The following is a 25954-nucleotide window of genomic DNA, read 5'->3' as shown; positions in this document are numbered from 1 at the left end:
CCCGGAAGGACTTTTTATTTATAAATCTACCTTAATTTAAATGTCATTCTGCTGTTTTTTGTTTTTTTTATATTTTTTTTTTTTTAATAATTTGATTCATCTGATTTGTACATCTTATTGCGCTAAGGGAAGATTATTATTTGAAAATAATGGCTACGGAGGTGTTGAGGTAAAAAGTCAATGCAATATTAGTCGTTTTGTTTATTTTAAACACTTCAAAATACTTTTAAACATTACTGGTTAAGCAGAAAAATTGTTATCTATCAAATTTCACAATATTCTTTCTCATAGATTGATTAGATTTCATCCATTATGTGATTACTTATCATCTGGAAGATTTTTAGAAAATTGTCCACTTTCCAATGCAATTATTTATTGTGATTAAATTAAATGAAATATATTTAATTTTTTAAACGGAGCTAGAGCTGTTTTAGCACTATCTTCCAGTCAACATCAAGATAATATGAAAAATCAAAACAAACAAACAAACATTACGCTACAATTAGCTAATGCATACTTTTAATTATGTGACAAAATACAATATAATAAGAAATCAATCATACAATTGAGTTATGATTGAGGTAATTAAATTGTCAATTAAATCAAGTTGTAATAAGGTAAAACTCCATTAATTCAACCAATCACGCTACCCTCCCACGTACATTCCACAGCAACAATAAACTACCCCTACACAGCCTGCAGCAATTCCTTGATCATCGTTCCGAAGCGAACATGGCTCTCGATAGTTCTGTTTTTGTCATCGGAGCGAACTCCGTAAACGGCAAGCTTGAACAGTAAATCACCTGTTGAAAACTAATGAATGATGGTTCAGAAATAGCAAGAATAGAAGCTCCCACACAATAAGAAACTAAAATGTTCAGACAGTTAAATAGGAAACTTAAACTTGATGATTGAGTGTAAAAGAGTGAGGTTTTCACTCCAGGGGATATAGTTGTTGGCCATTTCAAATGTGTATTCATAATTAGTCCGAGATTTTTTAGTATTGTCTTGATATTCGAGTTCGTGATTGATTAGTTTCGGTACATTGCCAATGCAACTAGTGAGTTTTGTGATACCTGTAACCATAGTTTTAGTTTTGCCTTCATTATCTTAAACTTATGCCGCTTCGCCAAAAAAGACAATTAATTCAATGTTAGAACTCATTAATAAAAAGCAAATGTGTCAAACATCAGGTTGAAATTGTCTATATATGTGTAAATCGTCGGCATATAAATAGAAATTTTAACGTATAATTATCCAGTGATCCTAGTGAAGAGGGTAAAAAAAAACAGTTTCTCCCCCTAAAGGACGGAATATCGAGCACTTATACCTGTATGATATATTGCGGAAACTATACCGGTTACAGACGGAGAAATTAAGGCTAACACAAGGTGGTAATTTCTAATAATAATTAAGGTCAATGGAAAAGTTGTACTATGTTTGAGTATACGTCTTTTCATCAAATTGTATATATTATGTGGCAAGTAGGCTACAACTGTGGGTTAAAAATGTGCAGGTACTACACAAAAGTCATAGATATGATCTAATTTTCTAGATGACCAAAGTGTGGTAAACTATAAACTTCACTTATTTGTTGTATCTCTCAATCTAAGTTCAGCCATTCATTTTTGAATGAATTTTATTTATAAAATGTTAAATACACGCGTTTTTTATTTTCAGCGGAAACATTTTTTTACTGTTTTTCTGTTTACGAGAAGAAATATTGTCAAATTACGGTAGAAATTAACATTCACATTTGGGAAGAATGGCTCTTTCATTGTTTATACATTTTAAATTGTAATGCACAGTACCTTAAACATTGGTAAATTTTTGTTATATTCAGTAGGTCCTCCCGTATTTGGGTGATAATTAGATTTTATATCTTTAATTATTTATAAATATTAAATATCTACAGTATTTTATTTATGACTAAAAATATACTTGGCAGTGCCGGAGGCATTCGTGATCAGGCGTTTTGGAATTTTATGTACATCTCGAGGGATGTTTTCCATTTCTCGTCAGGTGTGTAGGCATATTTAAAATTGCAAAATTAAATCGAATAGTTAATAAAATGAGCCATTCTTCTCTTATTTTGGCCATTCTTTCGATATTTAGACAATTATTCCTCCCATATTTAAACGACAAAAAACCTGAAACAAATTAGTTTCCGCTTGCATTACAAATACGTTTTCTTCAAAGTATATTAAAACAAATGTTTTTAAATCGGAGTGGTAGTCCTTTAAATTCAATATTTCCTTCACTGTTTTACAGAAATGTTTGAAAATTTCACTACTCATTCATTTGTTATAAATTCTATATTCTGGTGATCGATAGATAAAGTCGATTATTTAGATACATTGTTACCGAATGACAATCGACCCATCACTACATTAACGATATTTAGGAGCCTATGAAGGGATCATATGTTACTGAAGTGAAGTATTCCGCCTTGTTTGTTTTGTTTATTTTTTCAATATGTTGTTTTTTTATGTTATGAGTGTTTCGTGTATAACCTGGATACTGTTTTGTGACAGTTTGGCTGCGGCTTTAATTATTAGTCTTTTAGATTGTGATTTATAAAACTTAAGGTTTACTCTGGATTAAGTCACAGACAGTGTTTAATTTTATTTTTATATGACTATTTTTACTTTTAAGGAACAATTTTTATATTCTTAGGTAAATTCTATGCCGGTAACGAATGTTAGGCTACATTGATACATTTAGCAGAAATGAGAAAAGTATGTTTGTAAAAAGTATTACTAAGGGGATATATAATAATTTATTATCTGGCAATTTATGAAATCTGTATGTAAATATCATGGCTGAGAATATTGGCTTAGTCATACAAGTACAGTCTGGAACTTCATTAATTGCAAACAATGCAACTAATGACATTTCTGTTGATGAAATAAAAGAAGAGATCAAGTTTATATTCAAGGATTGCAAATTTCAGGTAGGCCTAGGCTCTAGCATAAATGTAGGGATGTCAACCCTAAGTGATTATTAATGGTTTGTTGGTTACAGTTTCCTTAACAAAAGACTTGTTTTCTCGATACTATGCAATCAGTACACATAAACAACAATGACATAGATAGAAAGGAGGTTTCAGGGGTCTGGGCCCTTCCCACGCAGCAAACGGATATATCCTATCCTATCGGATAAGTCTTATTTTGTGTTATTTAACCCTAGAACTGGCGAGTTATTTCATCCTGTAGTGTCGGGCTGTTTTGAAGCTTCGCGCAAGGTTTTTTTAAAAAAAAATTATTTAAAAATATAAAATAAAAGCAATATAAATAAAAGTATATATTTTTGTGTTCAGAATTAAACGTAGAAATTGCACTATATTGTAAAATTAACCATAAAAAATTTTCTAATAAACACTTTTTTTAATCAAATATAAAATTTACGAAAAAATATTTCTTAAATTTGGGGGGGACCATACCTAGCAAATGAAGTTATAGTGAGAAATATTTATAAGTGAGATAGCCATTCTGTGTCAAATTTTATCTAGTTTCAGAAAAACATAAACATTATACACATTTATGAAAGCATCATAAGCTATAGAACAAAAAGCAGCATAAATTCTGAAAATCGGGTGTACACGTAAGACTTTGGTAAAACAAGTTTTGCTAATACATTTATCTATGAATACATGTTATTTTGCATATTTTATTACTTAGAATAAAATAGAATAATACAGTACTAATGAAATAATTACCATAAATTATTTTTTGAAAAGTAAAAAAAAAGTTAAATTTTGCCATTATTCAAAAAGGTTTGCGAAAAATTTTTATTCAGCAAAATATAAAATCGTTTCTAAAGCTTTGTACTATATCAAAATTTATAAATTTATGGTTTATAAAGTAATAGGAAATATTATGTAGTTAGAAAACTATAAATATAACTAAATATATTGAAAAAATATAGAATAACCCAAACAGTTATTATATATAACCAAAGAAATTACAGGAAAATATATATTTTATTGTGAAAACCTATCTATTTACCAAAAATAAATAGTTACTTCAGAGCTAAAAGAGTGCTATAAATAACGTTTAGTAAGTGAAAACAATAACAAACTATGTGAAATGAATTTTAGCCAAGTCATTTTGCCATAGCCTACACAAAGCCGGTAATTTCTCAAAACATATTTCAGTAAATAGAAATTGATTTATTCTAAAATATATATGTTTACACTACTACGACATCAAACACAACACACTACACATTAAATACGACACTAAAACACGCGTAAAAAACTATTAAAATTTACAAATATCCACAGCTCGGCACGAAAGTGATACAGAACGGCAGCGGCAATAAGGCGGGTCACAACAAAACTGCGTTGTTTTCTTTTACGTTCAAAATGACAAGCTTGCTACGGTCATAACCATAATACAAAGAAGAATAAAACTCATCTGTTCCCTAGCATTTTTCAATGGTGCCTGCATGAATTATATCGATACGTTACCGGAGTATATTGTAAAAAGTAATTATACGAGGGAATGTTTGACCGACAAAATTTTGACGGTTAAACACTACAGAAGCGGCATTGACCGACAAAATTTTGTCGATTAACAGTTCTAGGGTTAATAAATTGTAGTTGCCGTGGAATCCGCTAGAGTTCAAGGGAGTGTTGAATACTTGTTCCGAAAAGCAGATGTTACAGTTTTGAACCTCATTGGCGCGTCACAGTGGTGGGAGGCGTGCATTTGTCCCTTGTGGCGTGATTAGCCTCAGTCTGCTGTGAACCCATTACGCGATAAACGGATTATATCCCGGGACAACGTATTTTAGTGTTTAACGCTGTTTTGCTATATTTCCTTATTTACTGTTCGTGTTCCTGTTGTATTTAGCATTATATTATCTTTTTATTTTGTTATTACTTTATTTTGTTATGTCGTTATAGGTCTATAAATTGTTCTATGCAATGGCGAATCCTGACGATTTTTTGTAAAATTTGAAAATTTGTTAAAAAATATAGGGGTCTGATTATTTTGTGATACTGTATTATTTTTTATTCCTAATAGCCACCACTAACTAAAAAAATTAGAGTTGGTAAAATGTAAAAGAAAATGTTGAAGTTATGAGTCAAAGTTACGTGTTTATGAGTCAAAATTGAAAGATAAATCCCGCGTGGGAAGGGGTTAACTCTTTTAAGTGCTGAGTTTTCGGCGGTGTTGTAGGCTACTTCCGGGTTTATTTGTCGCATACAGAGCTGCTCTATAGACATCACAAATGTAGCATGTTTCTCGCCCACTTTAATCAACTTCAGTAATATCTTCATTTTCCAAACTGCAATTAAAATCTCCTGATTTTTCACTCAGGTTGTTGTTAAATCGAGTCTGCATACCGATCGTAACCATTCTCAGAAAAGATACACTGCTGAACTCACAAAAGCACATCGGGACAAAACTAAAATTCTTATTATTATTAGTATTCCTACCATACTGACTGACCCACAATAAAAATATAAAATAAATTTGCACTAGCAATTTCAATCGAAAGAAAAACATCTAGAAAACTATGACGTTCTATTTCTAATGTCCAGGTAAAAACACCATGTGGTTTCGTGATAGTTTCATTGTCGACCATCAGAATGTAGTAGCAATTAAATGCTAGCAAAATCTGACCAATTATGAAATGGGAAAAAAATACCTCATGGCGTTCAATAACAAGGTGTGCTAATACAATACATATTGGCAAACAAAACAGAGCACAGAGGAAAAACAACAATCAATATCATAGATATTGAAAATTTTGTAAAAATGCCAAAGACATATGAAAAAACTTAAATTTCCTCATATACATTAGATATCCCTACTCTGACCTCTAAAATTTCTTGTGCTTTTCTCCTGTGAATATTGGTACCCTCTGCCAATGCCTACCCCCCCCTTTAAACCTCCTCCCCCACCTAGAAGCTCCAATTCCCCTTGGTCCCCCTACATTGATGGACTATTGAGGTTATACCCTAAATTTCAAATATATTATCAGTTATGGATCGCGAGCACCTGAACATTCTTCCTCGTAATGTAAACACACCATTTTAAGAACTTGATCATAGTGGTTTTAGATCGTTGTAGCTAACGTGGCTAACATAAGCATTATCCAAACCAACTATAGATCTTAATCATTTTATTTCGAGTTTACTTAGTTTAGCCTATAAGGGTAGGGTACGATAAGTGGACCCGGTTTTTTATATTGAAATTGGCAAACGATATGACTTAATCGTAACCATCGATTTAATCAATCAACAATGATTAATTATTTTGAACAATTTTTAAATAATCTATATCAACAGTTTAAACACTTTCAAATAATACACGTAAGGTAATATTTCAATTTTAAATAAGTAACATTTGATTATTAAAAATGGCTGTCAATTTTAGAAAACTGCACGACATTGCTTTGAAAGATGATAAGACATGTTTTTCGTGGCTTCAACATGTTGGACTCGTACCAAAAAACTCATTATGTGAAATTTGTGGGAAAGAAACAACTGTAAGTATGAGAGGAGCAAATATGGTCGTCTTCAGTTTTCCTAATTATGGTTATAATAATTTGTAAATATTAAATTTAAATTTAAAACATGTGATTGTTATTGAGGACTATAGATACTTTTATATCGATTGATAGTCTAGGGTTTGAGATGCTAATATTAGGTATCGATGATTACATTCTTCGAAATAAAAAACTGGGTCCGCTTATCGTACCCTACCCGCCTATAAAGTGAATGTTACTTGAATAAAATATGAGAAATGTGCCATGATATTGAAAACACATATTTTTCTGTGGTTAAGTAGTGATATTATGTATCTGTTTTTACATCATTCAACCACTAATAACTTTGATACGTTTTTATTCCAGCTAGACTTGTTATTTTATGTTCTTTTTTAAGTAGATTATATTTCATTTTTTGTTTTTACGTACAGTCATTACTTGTATATAAAAGTGTTATAAATTTATTACATATAAACTTCCAACTAAAAATATACAGGGAGATTGATATAAGTGTGCCAGCCGTTTTGCTTGTGAACTACAAAGGATTATAAAAAGTTAAATAGACATTTCTCTGGATCTTTTTTATAAACAGTTTGTTGGTTTTAAAATGTTTTTGTCAACCATTTTTTCTAAATTGTGGCCAACTCAGAAATTTTAAATACAAACATCATATTTTTGTGTTCATTTATGGTATTGATTGCAATTATAAGATGTTTTTATCCTTGTGTTTAAACATTATAACAATGAAACTGAATTAATTATGCTTTTGATTGTTTCAGCACAGTAAAGCCAGCAATAAAAAGAAAGCTTATAGATCTCTAAAGCAAATTATCTCTCAAGAAAAAAGTTTACCTTGGCCATCTAATGCAGTTACCTGTGAGTATTTGCTTTTATTATACCTACCACATTCCTTGGACATTATATGAGAAATCATAAAATACTATATTACTTGAAGTATGTCATCTTTTCTGATATACAGGACAAGATAAACTATTGTTATTGTATACAAAATGTAATTTTAGTTCTAAGGTAGTAACTAACATATAGGTAGTAAAGGTTACTGCCAGTTTTATGGCACATTTAATTTTTGAATAAGTATCTACTTAGTGTGTATTCAAGTTGTTTCTGAAGTAAGTTATCACATTTTTTAATAACCATTAAACCAACCTGTAACTATAATTCAGAATAAATTTGTTTCAGACAGCTCAATATCTGCACCTCCGTCTTTCCTACCAGCAAAAAAATATTCTGATATTTCTGGTTTAACAGTAAGTACGAATTTATTTTTATAACATTTGACAAAATTGCTAATGTGATGAGGAAAGCGAAAAGGGACCCAAAGTCGGCAGAGTAAAATTGTTAATTCAAGGAAATAATTGAGTAAAGATTGAAAAAATCTGTTTTTATTAAATTATTCCTCATAAAATCCTGCTTTGCAACGTAATATCGACGGTAAAGTGATATTTAATCGGTAACATAGAAATAATCATCGATAAAGTGATTGCTGTCAGGGTTGAGAAAAAGGACATAAAGTCACTATGGAGAAATAACATGGAGTGGCTTGGGTCCCTTTTCTAGATACTGTTATTAAATCAAAAATTCCATGCACTAAAATGGCAATGGCAACAAATGAAGAAAAAGCGGAAACCCTTAGAAAAATGACAGCCCATTTGGATCTGGTTGCAAAAGAGACAATTCTACATTATCATCAATGTTGGAAAAGAAAGTAGTGAACATAACTCTTCTAGTGTCGATGTTACTATGCATTACAGTTTTGATATGGCGCAGCAGGCCTATATTCCAAGCAAACCCCCTTCAGCCAGGATCTATATATTTTTTTGTCCCTTTTTAGATAGCGATTTATGGTATTATGTGTGGGACCATAAACAGACAAGTCAATTACCTGATACCAGAGAGTGTAAACGTTAGTAAGGGCTCCAACCTTATTGTGAGCCTATTTCACCACTTCCTTGAGTATTTCAGCTGTGGTGAGAGAAAGTAAGTTTGTTGTTGTAACCATATGATTTTGGTGTCAAATTATTCCGAATTTTATACACCATTGCTTAGTAACAATAACTCAAAATGGATAAAAACGACTGATCCCTTTTTGCTTTCCGCTTTTCATATATATTATACAGGGTGTCAATTAAGTCTGGAACCTCTTTTTTAATTTTTAAACCACAATATAAAAAAATACCAAAGTTCACACGTGCTTACTGGTGATAGTAATGCACATATCTGCCCAATTACCGACCAGATAATCCCTTTGGGGGACGGTCCACAAGGAGTCAGACAAAATTCTTAAATAGCAGCATAGGTCAAGTTTGGTATCAAATTAAAGGTCTTACTTAGCAGAGTACAATGCCGCAAACCGGACTTAAAAAGGTGGATTCATTTAGTAGTTATAGCTATTTGAATTTTAAAACAATTGAACAATGTAAATTATTAATTATTACAAGTAAACACCAATTTTTAAGTACCTGTGATCAAAGTAAGTGTTCAAAATGTTCCCCTCCCATCGTCTGGCAATGTCCTAGGCGGTTGTAAAAGCCATACACTGCAGTTTGAAGGTAGTCACGAGGAATATCTTGAGCTTCTTGGACTATGAGATTTCTTAGGTGCGCCAAATCTCGAGGCTTAGTACGATAAACTTTATCTTTGAGGTATCCCCTCAATCCAGCGGAGATAAATCAGGGGAACGAGCAGGCCACTCTACTGCACCACGTCTTCCAATCCATCTGTGAAGGAATATTGTATCCAAGTATTCTCTAACAAGGAGAGCATAGTGTGGTGGCGCGCCATCTTGTTGGAAATAAATTCTTTGAAATTGTCGACCAAGAGCAGCTTGTAGTGCAGGAATTATCTTCATTTTGGAGCATTGCTAGATATGAGTCACCATTTAAATTACCATTGATAAATAATGGGCCCATAATTTGATTTCCTATAATACCTACCTGCCCAAACGTTAAGTTTCTGTGGATGCTATGTATGACTCAATCTACCACTTTCACATTCTAACAGTAGTTGTGTTATTGGTAATAATTATTGATTCCTGGCTTCGATTACTACATTGTCAGATGATGGGAGGGGAACATTTTGAACACTTACTTTTGATCACAGGTACTTAAAAATTGGTGTTTTACTTGTAATACTTAATAATTTACTGATACATATGATTGGATTTAATTTTGCCTTTTATAATTAATCCATCAGATGTTTTTTTGTTTATGTTTTAAAAAATGTGGTTCTGAAAATACAATTCAATGTTTATGGCAGATTACAGTTTATTTCTTATTTTTATAAGTTTAGTAATTTAACAGGCGACGAGGTAAAAAGAAGGAGAAATGACTAAAGAAGAAGAAGAGTTACAAAAACTAAAAAAAGCTCGATCTATTATTAAGGGCCAATTTTCAAAGGCAAAAGACTTGCTGAAGGTAACCCTACATTAACCGAACTAAATATAAAAATCAAGGCTGTGACTGAATTACTGGGAACGTTTACAAGCAGGTTCAGAATGGCATTGATTGTTTGACAGATGAAAACTATTTAGAACATGAAATAGAATACAGATGTAATGTGGAGGATGAGTATTTAAACCTTACAACAAAATTACAAGAAATGGTACACAATCTCAAAGACACAAACATTACATCTACTTCATCTCCAAGTGAAGCTGTTTGTACGGTTTCAAACTACACTTCAGGGAATATAAATTTCAATCCCTACCACCCTGATGAAACCATTTCAAATTTTGTGAGAAGATTAGAAGTATTTTTACAACTAAAGAATCAAAGAGCTGATGATAAAACTAAAGTTTACACATTGCTACATGCTCTCACTCCCCAACTGCACCAACAACTGTACGATATTTGTGCTCCCAACGACCCTTTAGATAAAGATTACGACGAGTTGGTACAGCTTCTTAAGGATTTTAATCGACCCGCAACCAAGCCAGTGGGCCTTGCAGCATAAATTCATTTCACGGACTCAACAAGAACATGAATCAGTTAGTGAATTCTCGGTGGCTCTCAAGAAGATGACAATTAACTGTAACTTCAATTGTGGTTGCGGTAAATCAGTTGCAGACTTATTTCTCAAGTTACAGTTTATTCGTGGATTGAAAGACATAGATATTCGGACTAAATTACTCCAAGACCGCGAGAAACACACCTATCAGGACATTGTGAACATAGCTTCGGCTATAGAGCTTGCCAAAGCAGAAAGTATGACTGTTAGCCGAACACGTACTGAACACATTGAATTAAATCAGTTCAGCAAAGACATTCAAATAAAGAAAACATATCTAAGAGAGTCTCACCTCGGCCAAAACCTCTACTTAGTCCACGTTTCAACAAATTCAGCCATTGAAAAGCTCAAAGGAAAATGCTATCGTTGTGGTTCACCCCTCCCATCGTGCTAATAGCTGCAGATTCATAGATGCAACTTGTCGAAAATGTGGAAAAGTTGGACACATAGCTAGTGTTTGTTTGCAAAGTAAATCTCAATTACAAATGAAACCTGGACAACATCAAACTGAAAACAAAAGTGACTTGAATAGTGAGAATGAATATGAGATTAATGTAATTAGTGACAGAAATAATGACAAATTTATGGTTAACATCAACATCGAAGGCAGGACATTACCCATGGAATTAGACACTGGTGCAGCTCTTAGTACAATGTCTTACAACGAGTTTAAAAAAGCTTGCCATCCCACAGAAAATATTTTCTACTAACATTGAACTTCGAACTTATACAGGAGAAACCATAAAACCGAAAGGAGTAACATTTTGTTAAATGCACGTACAAGACTCAGAAGTTTGTTGGAAAACTTTACCTAATTGATCAAAACGTTGACGCCATATTCGGAAGGGACTGGTTGAGAGAAGTTAAATTAGATTGGGGTGAGATTAAAAGTCTTACAACGAGTCAGACTTCAAATCTAGGAAGCTTGTTAAGTGAATTAGTGACTTATTTGATGGAAAAATTGGTGTTATACCTGAATATCTGGGACATTTTTAGACTTACTGATGGCGCGACGCCAATATTTGTAAAACCAAGACAAGTACCGTTTTCCCTAAGAAGTAAAGTAGAAAATGAACTTACGAGACTAGAAGAATGTGGAATCATAACAAAAGTAGATCATTCAGACTGGGGAACACCCATCGTACCTGTTTGTCCAAGCCGAACGGTTCAAACACGGATTTGTGCTGACTATAAAGTGACTTTAAACAAGGTGATCAAAGACGAAAACCATCCATTACCCAGGATTGAAGAAATCTTCTCTCAAATGAACGGAGGAAAATTATTTTGTACCTTGGATATTTCTCTAATGCTTACCTCCACATGAAAATGGACGAAGAAAGTGCACACATGCAGACACTCAGCACCCATAAAGGTATGTACAAAGTAAATCGTTTTGATGTTTGGGGTGAAGGTAGCACCATCTCTCTGGCAACAATTCATGGACAAAACCTTGCAGGGACTTTCTGGTGTACAATGTTTCTTTGACGATATTATCGTTCAGGGTAAAACAGCTGAAGAATTATTGGCTAGATTACGTAAAGTTCTAGAACGATTAAGAAACAATAACTTAAAGATGAACCGAGATAAATGCAAGTTTTTTTCAAACGAGTATCCAATATCTTGGGCATGTCATTGATGCTCAAGGACTTCACAAAACCAAAGACAAAGTCTTGTCTATCATGAACAGCAAAAGACCGGAAAACATAAGTGAACTTAGAACATTTCTCGGTCTGGCAAACTATTACAACAAGTTCATCAAAGATTTAGCAACAATCCTCCACCCACTCAATAATTTACTGAAAGAAAGGCAACCGTTATATGTGGACTTCAAAATGTGAAGAAAGCTTTCAGAAGGTTAAGTCGGAAATAACCAGTAACAATGTACTTGTCCACTACAATCCAGAACTCCCATTAGTGCTTGCAACCGATGCGTCTCCAGTGGGCCTTGGAGCCTGTCTTTCACATCGATACAGCGATGGAAGTGAGAGGCCAATTAGTTTTTGCCTCACGCACTTTGACCAAATGTGAACAAAAATACAGTCAAATTGATAAGGATAGCAACAGGTATTTACTGGGGACTCAAGAAATTTTTCCCTTACTGCTACGGGCGAAAGTTCATTTTAGTGACTGACCATAAACCGTTAGTGTCAATATTCAGTCCCACCAAAACCCTTCCAACAATATCTGCTACAAGACTGTTCAATTATGCACACTTTTTATCAGGTTTTGACTACTCAATTGAATATAGAAGAACCTCTGACCATGCCAACGTTGACTTTTTGTCTCGTTTTCCTACTGAACATAGCACTACAAACTTTGTGGACGATTGCAGCCTTTTTCAACTTAATCAACTTGATTCATTGCAGATTGACAGTATGCTTATATCCAGAACAACTGCTCAAGATAAATATTTACAACCAGTACTACATGCCCTTGAAACAGGAGAGACGGTCGAACCTTTTGGTTTCCACGACAACGAACTAACACACTACAAAATGGTTGCATATTCAAGGCTACAGGATAATGATTCCAGAAGCTTTACAACACTCAGTGTTAAATGAACTACATGTTGGACATCTAGGCATGGAGAAGATGAAAATCCTTGCTAGAAGTTTTTGCACGTGGAAAAGTATTGACAGAGATATTGAGCAAATGGTACGTACATGTAAACAATGTCGACTAAAACAAAATCAACCTGCAAAAGAACCGAATCATCCATGGCTGACCCCTCAAGGACCATGGGAGAGATTACACATAGATTTTGCTGGCCCGATACAAGGTCAGTGGTATTTCATTGTTGTGGACGCCTTTACCAAGTGGGTTGAAGTAATCCCTACTAAAAACACGTCAGCAGAATGGTGTATGAAGGAGCTAAGAAAAATGGTTTTCTACATTTCGGCCTTCCTTTGGTCTTAGTTTCAGACAATGGAAGCCAATTTACATCTACAATATTTCGCCATTCTTATCTGCTAATGGTGTTGTACACAAAACTACAGCTCCCTACCATCCTTCGTCTAATGACAAGCTGAGCGTTATGTCCAAACAGTAAAAAAATCACTGAGGGCAATGGAAGATGAGGGGGGAAAGATTGAGCTAAAATTATACAGGCTTTTGATGCAACTTCGACAATCTCCAAACACAACTGGCTCAAACTCATACAACTTAATGTTTGGAAAGAAGTGTTCGAACTCATTTGAGCCTATTACTACCAGATAGCAAAAATGCACAAGAAGTTACACGAATCGTACGCAGACAATTTCAGGTGGGTGACAGAGTACAGGCTCGAGATTACACCAACTCAAGATACAAGTGGAGTTTTTGGAACAATTATGGAAAAAGAAAGTTCCTACTGTACAAAGTTAAAATGGACGATGGAAGTGTTTGGAGGAGGCATGTTGACCAGCTATTGAAATGTGAAGTTTAGGGGGGGAGAATTGATACATATGATTGATTTAATTTTGCCTTTTATAATTAATCCATCAGATGTTTTTTTGTTTATGTTTTAAAAAATGTGGTTTCTGAAAATACAATTCAATGTTATGGCAGATTACAGTTTATTTCTTATTTTTATAAGTTTAGTAATTTAACATTTACATTGTTAAATTGTTTTTAAAATTCAAATAGCTATAACTACTAAATGAATCCACCTTTTGAAGTCCGGTTTGCGGCATTGTACTCTGCTAAGTAAGACCTTTAATTTGATACCAAACTTGACCTATGCTGCTATTTAAGAATTTTGTCTGACTCCTTGTGGACCGTCCCCCAAAGGGATTATCTGGTCGGTAATTGGACAGATATGTACGTTACTATCACCAGTAAGCACGTGTGAACTTTGGTATTTTTTTATATTGTGGTTTAAAAATTAAAAAAGAGGTTCCAGACTTAATTGACACCCTGTATATGTCTAATATTCAGAATGTGGTTAACGTGACCACACATCCCCACAGATGACCTTGGGACGCTTAAATGCCCTATTTTGAGGGCTAGACATTAAATATTGAGTAGTAATATGTATACTGTATAGCATATTTATTTAATTTTTTCATTCAGTTAATGTAAAAATACAAGCCTCAGTGGACATTTAAAAGTCAATCCTCTTGACAAAATTCAATTTTGATTTAAGCTGCCAAGACTTTCATATAGAGTTGCAATCATCATCAAATCCACTTAAACAAATAGGTTCCAGTGACAGGTATTAAACACTGATATTTAAATAGACCTCAGTATACATGTTTAGTTTCAGCTAGGTCATTTTACATTGTAAAATAAAACATATTACACAACCTCCTCCCCGCCCCATATTTAGGAATGCCCCACAGTGGGAAATATCCGGTCACGTTATATATGGTGAATCGAATCCAATTCAGAAAATAAAATTCCAATTCGAAGGAGGGAAAAAAGAAAATATAAGCTCAGACAACCAAGAGGCTTCAGATTACTAGAGAATCACAAAACTGAATTAACATAATTAAATGTTAAAGATAAATAATTAATGTAGCATTTGTGTAATCTAAATGTTAATTAGGAAAGGAAATATTTTGTATTCAACAGATATAAAAACTATTTGTATTTACAAAATTATAACTGTTACATTTTTATTTTTAGGCAAAATATACAGATCCCCAGACCAAGTTGTATTACGCAATGGCTGAAGAGTTTGCCACAGTACGGAACCTGCCCAGTGATATTATAGCAGGCTACTTATCCCTACGAGGAGCAAATAATCCAATCGGATAATAGAGCTTAACTATTTTTGTATGTTTTATAAATAAAGAACTTTTTTAAAGTCACTATTATTTTTAAAACCCTTTTCTCCCAATGATTCAGTTTTCAATACGGAGTCCAAAAATTAAAATTACATATGCATTTGCCTTGTAATCCTTTGATGAGAAACAAATTCCTTAGTTAGGTAGCAGGCTGCAAAGGATACATAAAAAATTAAAATTCACTTATAACTTGTAATATTTGGTCTCTTAACCCTCTGGACTCAAAACAAAAATTTTATAATACTAGTAAACAAAAATAAGGTTTAAAAATGTGGTTCCTTACTAGTCACACTAAATCATGACTTGTCAAGGAGTTAAAATATGAAACATTTATATGAAAACAAACATGGAAATACAAATACATGTCATTTTTGACATGTATGTTCAAAATAGTTGATTAAATTCACTCTAGAAACATTGGAACAAAGTGCATGTCTCTACTTATATTTCTTTGTTTTAAATTACAAAAAATGTAAAAGTTTAATTTCAGAGTTAATCAACAATCAAGTTCAGAGTTAGAAATGTGTAATCTAGCCAAAATTGGTTAATTAATTTGTGCATTAGGGGCATTAGTAACAGATAAAGAGTAGATATGGTATATTACCTTTTAAAAATAATTTTAAAATTGTTTTTGTATGGGTATCGTGTTTTGAACCGTGTCTAATTTTAGATTTTTAAAAACTTATGTTGAATTTAAAATAATGATAAATTAAGCAACATTTAATAAAACATACAAATTTATTGTCAATAATAAGACGTTGAGAAAAAGTTAACATTTCAGTTAAACCAAAAATTAAATTTAAAATCATGATATATATAACATTTAATAACAAAAATACAAATGTATTGCCTTTCATTGAATAATAAGAAGTGAAAAAGTTAATAAGTTAAACCAAAAAATATTAATGAAAACCATATGAATGTCACTATTGATTAAAAAATAAAGACATCAACAACCGAGTGGTCCGAGACGTCGAACTTTGGATCTGAGTTAGATATAACGAAGGTTCAAGTCCTGTCTAAGAACACTTTTTATCAGTACCATCAACTTTGTACTGTATTGACTATCCTCAGGGTCTGTTTGACAAGATCCTCACACAGGCTACTGGCTGATTAACGAGAATAAGGTTAAAGAGAGAGCTAGCCTCTCCTTTAAAAAAATCATTTTAACGTTAAGATTCAATAAGTTGAAAAACACAAGTGGTGTTAATACAACACAATTTATTGAGTTTATTTCTTATATTTTTAACTTTATAAAAATTACCCAAATTACTAACTTGAATAAATTTTTCGTAATAATTGGCAAATAATGTTGCTTGTATCTGCTTTGACTTGTAAGTGGCTAAGAAGTTCCAATGCATGTATTGTATTATATTACAAACAAGAAACAATATAATTAATAATATATGATTTTAGGTATTAATAACGAAGCTGTAAAATTGATTGCTGTGATCTTGATATTATTACATTAAGTTATAATTTTAATGTATTTTGCCACAATAATTTTCTTGTTCCATTACTGAAGATATTCAGACATCCGTACAGTTTTCCTTAAAACTATTAGGTTTTTTTAATGAAAAATTATAAAAAAGTTACATTTTCAATATATACACATGTTAGTAAAAGACATAACCATTTAAATTTATCTCATGGTTATTGTGCAACAAAATACCTAATTGAATAATTATAATTATTCAGCCAAGGAAATAATTATAAAAATTAATGTTTATATGGTGGAAAGATACTCCTAAACATATAAAATAGATTGGGGCATTTTGAGAGGATATTAAAAGGTGTGTTAATAATAACAATAAACTATTCAATAAAACAAAATATATCTTTTATTACTTGTAACAGATATAAGCAAATAAATATGCTAATACTCACAAAACTCATGCATACTCTCAAAAAATCACAAATATTCAACAACTGATGATGAAATAAATAAGTTCAATATTAATAGTTGATTCTTCTCATTAAATCACATAAATGTAAATGTACGGCATCAAATTCTAAATGAAAAGAGTGTAAAATAATGGGGCACACCCTGCAAACAAATGCCATTGCAGTTAAAAGTGCCAAAGACTATTGCTTCTTACAACAATAAGATTCAGTTATTAAAAAAACATCTGGGGCATTCAAGTATGAAATGCAAAACTATTAAAATCATGCAAAATGTATAGTAAAGAAATTAAAATAAGCCCTGAGGGAGGGGAAGCATAATAATCAGCCATACGACTAAAAACATTACAACATTGACTCTAAAATTTATAAATTTTAACAAAACTCCTACGGTAATAAAGAATGGGATTATTATAAAATCGGAATGACAGTCACTCCATTGGAAGTAGTTGGAAATTCTTAGCATTCCATGCAAAATGCTGAAAGACAATATATTTTTATAAGAATTAGGTACTTTATTGTAGCTGGATGGGAGTGTGAAAGTGGGCTGCAAGACGTAGCTTACCTGTGAACAAAACAAATACTTTTATTTAAAATTAGTTCAATACCAAAGTAGTTTTGAACGTGTTAAATTGTGGATTTTCCAATTTTCGGTCACTCGCTTGGATAGATTAACTCTGTCAAAGGAATTGTTCGTCTGGGACAGTAAATAGACTACACAGGGCAACCACTCTCATTCTATGCTTCATTCAATGCTATCATCGCTATGCTAACATAAATGAATTATTATTTTAAGTATTTGGCGAGGTTTCAATCATACTTTTCTCATTGATACACTTATGACCTTTTACTTATCAATATTAGATACTTGGCACTGCCAACTGAATATTTTGTGAATGAAAAGGTCTAGGACATATACATTTAAATCATAATTCACTCAGCATATTTTGAATGTATGGTATCTCAATAGAAAGGGATCTTATCTTAAATTATCTTGATACCAAATTATTATACTCCCAAAAATTACACTAAATATTGAATGTTTTGATGATATACTTGTTTGGAAAAAATGGAAAGTTTATTTTGAGAAAGTTGCTGTTGGCTTCTAAGTTAATTTATTATAGTAGATTTACCTTAAATATGATGTTTGGAACATTATTTCATCATACTTTGATGTCTAGTCTATGATCAGACAATGGAGCTTGTCTGTTATCTTCTTTTTGTATTTTGTAGAGTTATTAACACTAAATTGTAATAAATAACAAAATAATGTTATTTGTATTAAAAATATGTCTGTTAATTATTTTTATTGATGAGTAGACAGGTGTCAGATATGCCAACTTTGTTATAAAAAACAACTAAGTTTATAGGAAGTTTTAAATCTAGAACTTAATCTATCATCATTTTACTTTTTAAAATTAAAATATGAATTTATAGTTTTTAAATTATTAACTTTAAAATTTCGTTTTTAAGCCACCATATTTTATTTTAGTTTTAAAACAATTTTAAAACGTTTTTGTCCTTGTCAATTTTTTTAACTTACTCACCTAGAACCTATAGTCTAATAACATTTTTTTTTAATGACATGTTTAATGTGTAAGTTTTAATACTATAAAAAATGAATGACCTCATTTTTAAGTGTATTAATATCATGTCCAGTAATAAGACTTAACGAACGAATTAAATAGTGAAATAAGAGTGTTTTATATACCATAGAGAGATGTCAAACGTTAGCTTTTTAATTTAAAATATAAACATAATAAAATTAAGACTAGCCTTAAAGACTTGAGTGTTAAGCCTCAGTGCCACTGTTCATCAAGTCAGCAAAAAAGCTAGTTGTATATGAGCAAAGCACTCAGACTGAAAATGTCCCCCTACAAAACACCACAAGATGTTACCTGTCTACCACAAACACACATGTCAACATACGAAGACCTAAAGATGTGAAGTCCAATTGGGGTAAACATAGAGACCAAATCAGTGTCTCTCTTCAGTCTGCAAAGTTTTAAGGCTTTCCAGAATAAAAACTACCCTCTTCCAAAGGAACAACCCTAAGCAGAGAATAAAAAGGATAATAGTTTATGCAATCAAAAGTCTAATGCAGTGGATTTGACAAAAACGTACACCAATGAGGATACTTAGACTTAGTTTAGAAAGTAACAACCTACCACACTCAACTGAAATTAAATACAGCATCCACTCTTGAAGCCCCTGCCCTTGCACCCCCTTCATCGATGAGAAGGCCACCCATAACTGCTACAAGACTTGAGCCCTCAGAAACCTTCCTTGAGTTTTATGAAAAGAATATAGAACATGTCAAAGCCAATTTATCATAGAAATCAACTTGCTCCTATAAAAATGAACATCTCACCTTTTTTAGAACCAGGCAGCTACGTCAGACCTCCAATATAAAAAGTAATGCATCTTCCTTAGAGCAAAACAAATCTTCAAGAAACAAAATATTTAACTTAACAGTTCTCCATCAGAATATACAGGACTTATCTAACAGATCAAATAGACTGATACACTTTATAGAAAACCTGAAACCAACACCTAATATAATAATACTAAGTGAACACAGTCTCAAATCTCAGGAAAATGAAAATGTTGCTCCAATACCTGGATATATCCTCAGAGCACATTTCTGTAGGGAAAAGCATATAATGGGTGGGGTTGCAATATATGTAGAAGATACCTTAGAAAGGAGTACCTTTAATGTACCAATCACTCAGTACCTGTGAAGAACTTGTATGTGAAATGGCTTTGGTAAAGGTTTATGCTCAATACCACCTGCTTATACATAATGGGTACCTACAGATCACCATCGTCCAACTTAGACGAATCACTTAATATTCTCTCAAAAACTATTGAAATCAGTAAACTGGAAAGTTCAAACCTTCTAATCATGGGGAGATATAAATGTAGACATTTTAAAGCCTGACAGAAGATCAGGTAAATTACAGGAGATGTTGGCTTTCTCACAGCATTCAGAGGCTGGAGCTACCACCTACCAGAGTAACCTCCAACAACCATTTCATCAATTGAACTGGATATGTACTAACTTAAGAAGTGAAGAAACTAACTGCAACCGTGTACGATTCTGGTCTATCAGACCACACTGCTCAAGTCTGTACTATTAAAACAGAGTACATAATTGAGAATTTCAGTAGTACATATCGAACCTTCAAGACAGAAAACCTCCTTGAACTAAAATGTCTACTTCAACATGAAAACTGGCATGACATTGAACAATTTGACACCGTTGAAAGAAGCCTACAACAGCTTCATAAGGACAGTGACAATGGCCCTGGATGCTGCCTGTCCCAGAAAATTAAAGAAACCTAGAAAGAAATTAAAACCTAAATTCTTTGCAGATGAAGAAGCCAGCAGGCTTAAAGAAAAACTTTCTAAGACTACAAACATCAGTTTGAAACAACAGGGGGAACTCGACATCCAAACAAGACGCAGCAAATGCAAAGAAATCCTATGACCAACGCTTAAAACTACTGAGACAAGAGGCCTCCGCCAACTTCATAGAAAGAGCTGACGACAAGCCCAAAGCCATGTGGAAAATAGTTAATAATGCCCGTAACCAAAACAGGAGCTCTACAGATGACATAAAACTGAAAATAAATGGACAACTTTTCACATAAAACCTCAAGAAGTCGCCAATCATCTGAATTTATTTTTTTTGTTTAATATGGCAGAAACAACACTACAAAAAATCCCAGCGGATGAGAAGAAGGAATTGGAATCTGTGGATCCACATGAAACAGCATTAATGGAAACAATGACCAAAACGAGCATCGAAAGAGGTTAAAGATACAATTAAAAACCTCAAATTCAAAAATTCAGCTGGTATTGATGAAATTTCTTTCCAAAGTATTAAAATTTTGTGCTGACGAACTAGCCCCCCCCCCCATTGGTTACCATATTCAACAAATCTTTTAAAGAGGGTCAATTCCCCTCAAAATTAAAAAATTTCGAAAGTATTCCCTAAATTTAAAAAGTGGGTGCAAACATGATGCAAACAACTACAGACCAAATTTTACTGATTTCAACATTTTCAAAATTATGTGAAAGAATTGTTCTTCAAAGACTCCTGGACCATTGCGCTCAGCCACAATCTCTTAAATGAAAACCAACATGGATTTACAAAAGGGAAGTCAACTACAACGGCATTGATCAAATTAATTGAATCAGTGACAGACAGCATTGAAGAGGGAAAATTGACCACAGCTTTGTTTCTTGATTTAAGTAAGGGCGTTTGATTGCCTCAGCCACAACATCATTCTGAAGAAATTGGAATTGCTTGGAATCAAAGGGGGCAGCAAAATAATTGGTTTGAGAGCTACTTAAAGGGTCGTACCCAACTAGTAGAGCTCTACCACTCATCAAAATGGTATCACAAAAGGCAGTCAGATCAAAAGTCCTTCCAGTGCTGAGAGGTGTGCCATAAGGTTCCGTATTAGGACCAGTGATTTTTCATTCTCTTTACCAATGATCTACCCCAACACCTAGGAAACTACTGCAGACCTCTAATGTATGTGGACGACACTACCTTATTTCTGACCCAACGTTCAGCAGCAGATGGCCTTGCGGTCTCATCTTATACAGCTCTCAACATGGCCATCCAATATTGCTATGGAAATGACCTTGTAGTAAATCCATCAAAGACTAACCAGATCGCTTTTGGAAGGAGAAGCATCAGAAGTCCCAACCATTCCAGATATCAGTATTGAAGATCATTTCAAATTCAATATTGATCAATGATTAATCACGTCGACAATCTTAGTAAAAAAACTCAACACTGGTCCACTTTGTCATCAAGCAAATTCTTATCTCTCAGTAGCCTTGAAACAGCAAAAATAACTTACTTTTCCCTTTTTGAGTCTCACCTGCGCTATGGTCTTGCTGCCTGGGGTGGAACTACTGCTTCAAATCTCCAAACGGATACTTATCATACAAAAGAAATGTATTAGAACACTGGCGGGACTACAACCTCTGGAGAGCTGTAGAGAGGCATTCAAGTCTCTGAGGATTCTCACTGTCATTTCGCTTTACATTCAAGAAGTAATAATGTACGCTGATGGGGAGAATCTTCCAAGGACCAATGATGTACACCACTACAACACCAGAAATGTACACCTCTACAGCCTTCCTGTACATCATCTGAGGCTTTATGAGCGAAAACCATCATATATGGGAATGAAGCTCCACAATCTCCTACCACCTCACCTGCTGTCCAAAAGAGGAAAGGAACTCAAGATAGCACTACATCAATGGCTTCTAGACCGGCCATTCTACCACGCTGGAAGAGTATCTTCAAAAAACCTTTTCCTGATGTTAATGTATTTAATGACACTGTTTATAATCTCAAAGATTGTAAATAAAGATATTCTCATTCTCATTCTCATAATATGCTTATTTGATGTTGCTGACATTACATATTACAATTTATGTAGTCTTTTTATCACAACAATACAAATATGGAAAATTGTGTATTCTTATGATGTACTAAAATCATAGCTAATCAAGGATACTTGTTTTAGTTCTTATAGAATTGTTATGAATTCAACACAAACCATTAAACTTCGATATTGAGTATAAGAGTTTGTTTATTATATTCCATTGAGAAATTTCAATCATGTAGGTTTTTTGGCAATGGTATTAAAACATCAATCATCAATTGTATACATTTCATTTCAACTCTATGAAGAGTCAACGTAAGTTGAATTGGAGTGCCCGTACCTTTTACTTTACCCAATAAAACAACATAAATTCTTTGTAACTCACAGGTTCTCTCAGTGTTAATAGTAAAATATGTTTAGAACACTTTAAATGTGGTGTAAAACTTACGTTTGACCTGATCGTTAACATCTGAATCATCTTGAGATGAGCTGCTTACTGTGTCCTTGCCATCGTGCACCTATTTCACACCACAAACAATTTTATATTGGTCAGTTTTCAGTCTACTACAGTGCACATCTAGTTAAAGTATGCTTTATTTATATACCGATTTCTGAACATCTGACTAATGAAACATCAGAGATTAATGAATTACTCTGTTATGAATTTTCAACACTTTCCAGAGGGAAAACCACCCAATAATACATATAAATGTGTGGCAAGATTCGATTTTATAGTTTTTATTATAACTTTTTTGTTCTTTAGGATACAAAAACACATCTTTACTTATTAACAAGTAAACATTCTGCATTTTTATAAGAATTCTTCAATACAATATCATTATTAATATTGTTATTAAAACATAATTTCTAACAGCAATTCTTATTGGCCCCATTGTCTCATGGTAGTGATGGTTGTATAGAATGGCTACAAGGAAGTCTAAATCAGACGTTTTTCCAGCGAATGTTATCTGTGTTTAAGTACAAAGTATCGTTGAGAATTTTAAGTTTTATCTCGCAAAATACAAGTTGTTGTTTCTATTTATTTGGTTTGATCTAATAAAAATTTTCATAGCTGGCTTATGAGCTATTTGAATAGAATTAGAAAAAATATTAATATAATAATTCTTCAGAATGAATATACACACTTCAATGCAAGTCAAACTACTGTTTCTCTCGTTTCCATTAGTGATTGACATCAGAAACAAGGATTTCTATGAAGTTTTGTGGACAGCTTTTGACAATTTGGTGCTGCAGCTGTGTATTTGAACTAGTTGAACGTTCCAGTAAAATTCAAAGAGGTTTGGATTGCAGAAGTAAAAGAAAATCATAATTCATCCTAAAACTACCTCTAATTCAAACACTTAAACAGCAAAGTAAATTTAAGAACAGTATTGAATCACATGTGCTAAAGAATAATAAAATGATTTGACGATTATTTAACCCTTTGAATGCCAACGTCTGATTTTACCAGACGTTCGGGAACAAAAATCACTAAAAATTGGAAACTTTATATTTTTAAACTAATATTGTATTAAATTATTCATGAAGAACTGTTCTAACTTTTCAAACTAAATTGTTATATTATAGTGTACTTTAGGATCCAATAAATTTACCTTAGGAAAATCAATCTAAAACTCACATATAAATTATTTTTGGTTGACTTGGATACCAGAAACAATGGGACATTAGTTTCTTAAAAGTTGTATAACTCACTCATTATTGAAGATAATGATATACAATTTTCAAGATGTATAGACAATTGAATACCCTTTCCAGTGATATGGACAAAGAAAAGAAAACAAATTCTCTCCATTTTTTATATTCTTAAATTTATTTTGTGATAACTTTGTTTATGGTAACTTTATTTTATGTTAATTAGGCCGAGTTTTCAGATAAAATTAAAAAAAAATATGTTGAAAGCTTATTAAATAATCAAACTGTGAATTGTTTACAGAAACCTTGCAAAATGCCTTCAAAAGGGCTGGCACTTTTAGGTGCACCCACTATAGAAATACCTGGCACTTTTCAGTACACCCACTCAATAAATACTTGGCACTCAAAGGGTTAATTGATTTTAACATTTAATTGTAAAAATAGTAGTAACGGTGTATCAACTCTAAACTTACCTGGGTGAGATTGAAGTGGCCTGGCCTGGGTAGTTCTGAGGGGTCTGGGGGAGAGGGAAGGAAGGAAAAGGTGTTGGCTGGAAGCAGAAACTTAGCTGGAGATAGAAGAGCCATACATTCCTCCTTGCTAGGAGGCGTACGAGGTTCAGGCAGGTGTACTACAGTAAGCTGCAACAAATATTAGGTTATACTGTGGGCAGTACCTACACAACTAGAAAGAACCATAGGATAGAAATGTTACCAGTAAAACTAGTAAATACTAGAGATAATCATTTCATTACCAAGTTCAATAAACTACCACAAGAAGCATGGCATGTACCTTTAAGACCAACGCCGTAGGTGTTTAGTCAGTGAAAGCAGACCTATTGTAACCGGTATTCGGTAGTTCAATTTTAATAATTGGTGTTGTGTTTTGTTTTTATTAAGTGCGTGTTTTAGAGTTAGTAAAGTTGACACACAGCATGGTGATTTTGATTCCTAACTTATGCATGTCACAACGCTCTGGTATCATTTGTTCATTTTAACCTAGATTGTAGTTATGTGTTAGATTAGTTATTCACCTGAAGAAGAGATCAGATTGCAGATCTCGAAATGTAGTGTTACTGATTTTTGTATTATTTTATTCTGTTGTCTGCTGTAATATTGGACAAGAAGCATTTCCACGGCAAAACTACTAAAATTAATCCATTCCTTTTTGCATAAAAAGTGTATATCTGAGCTCTACAAATTTGTCTCTGTAAAAACCAGCAAAAAGAAAGATTCATCAAAAAAACATAATTTGAGGTAAAAAGGGGTTATCATTTCCCATGTAGCAAATCATGTCCTTCCTTATCATCAAAAGTAATTTATGGAGACTAGATCTTTTTTTTCTTGGACAACTATATCTCAGTTCACCTCATTAGAATTTTCTTTTTGCCAATAGATATTCAGATCAATCTTAGTTACTGAAATAAGTTCTGGCAACTAAATTATTCTTGGTACAATGGGATATTAACAAGATGAAATAGAGGTAAATTTTGTGGAAGAGTTTGTTGATTGAAATATCTGAATAACCTGAGATGGTATCTCTATTTTATTATTTCTCTCATATTTAAGATGTCCAATTAATAGAAAAGAGTCCTGGCTTGGAAAGTACTACCTCTCCTTTATCTATGTAAGACTTATGTTACTTTATTATCATTAAACCAAAATACTCTATAACCAAGTTAAATGTAGGTCTAGT

The 25954-nt window shown here is 32.8% G+C and overlaps 2 protein-coding genes across 3 annotated transcripts in view; one reads left to right on the top strand and one right to left on the bottom strand.

Moving 5' to 3' along the window:
• Positions 1 to 2336: 2336 nt before the first annotated feature.
• On the top strand, positions 2337 to 15313 carry LOC124361824 (INO80 complex subunit C). Its single transcript, XM_046815820.1, has 4 exons — positions 2337 to 2953; positions 7281 to 7377; positions 7702 to 7769; positions 15133 to 15313. Exons 1-4 carry the CDS (start codon positions 2819 to 2821, stop codon positions 15262 to 15264), a joined length of 432 nt encoding a protein of 143 aa, XP_046671776.1. The 5' UTR covers positions 2337 to 2818; the 3' UTR covers positions 15265 to 15313.
• Positions 15314 to 17109: 1796 nt separating this feature from the next.
• LOC124361823 (meiosis regulator and mRNA stability factor 1-like) overlaps positions 17110 to 25954 on the bottom strand; it is a 40834-nt gene continuing 31989 nt past the window's right edge. For both annotated transcript variants that reach the window (XM_046815819.1, XM_046815818.1), the window contains exons 20-22: positions 24733 to 24900; positions 23055 to 23124; positions 17110 to 17760 (exon numbers count right to left, since the gene is read on the bottom strand). In XM_046815819.1, the coding sequence (XP_046671775.1) occupies positions 17711 to 17760; positions 23055 to 23124; positions 24733 to 24900 (288 nt within the window). In that variant the 3' untranslated portion in view covers positions 17110 to 17710. The remainder of the gene's footprint in view (positions 17761 to 23054; positions 23125 to 24732; positions 24901 to 25954) is intronic.

This window comes from Homalodisca vitripennis, chromosome 5, assembly GCF_021130785.1.
Source record: "Homalodisca vitripennis isolate AUS2020 chromosome 5, UT_GWSS_2.1, whole genome shotgun sequence".
Lineage (NCBI taxonomy): Eukaryota > Metazoa > Arthropoda > Insecta > Hemiptera > Cicadellidae > Homalodisca > Homalodisca vitripennis.
Note: the sequence above shows the minus strand (reverse complement) of the source record. Positions and strands in the feature narration are given on the sequence as shown.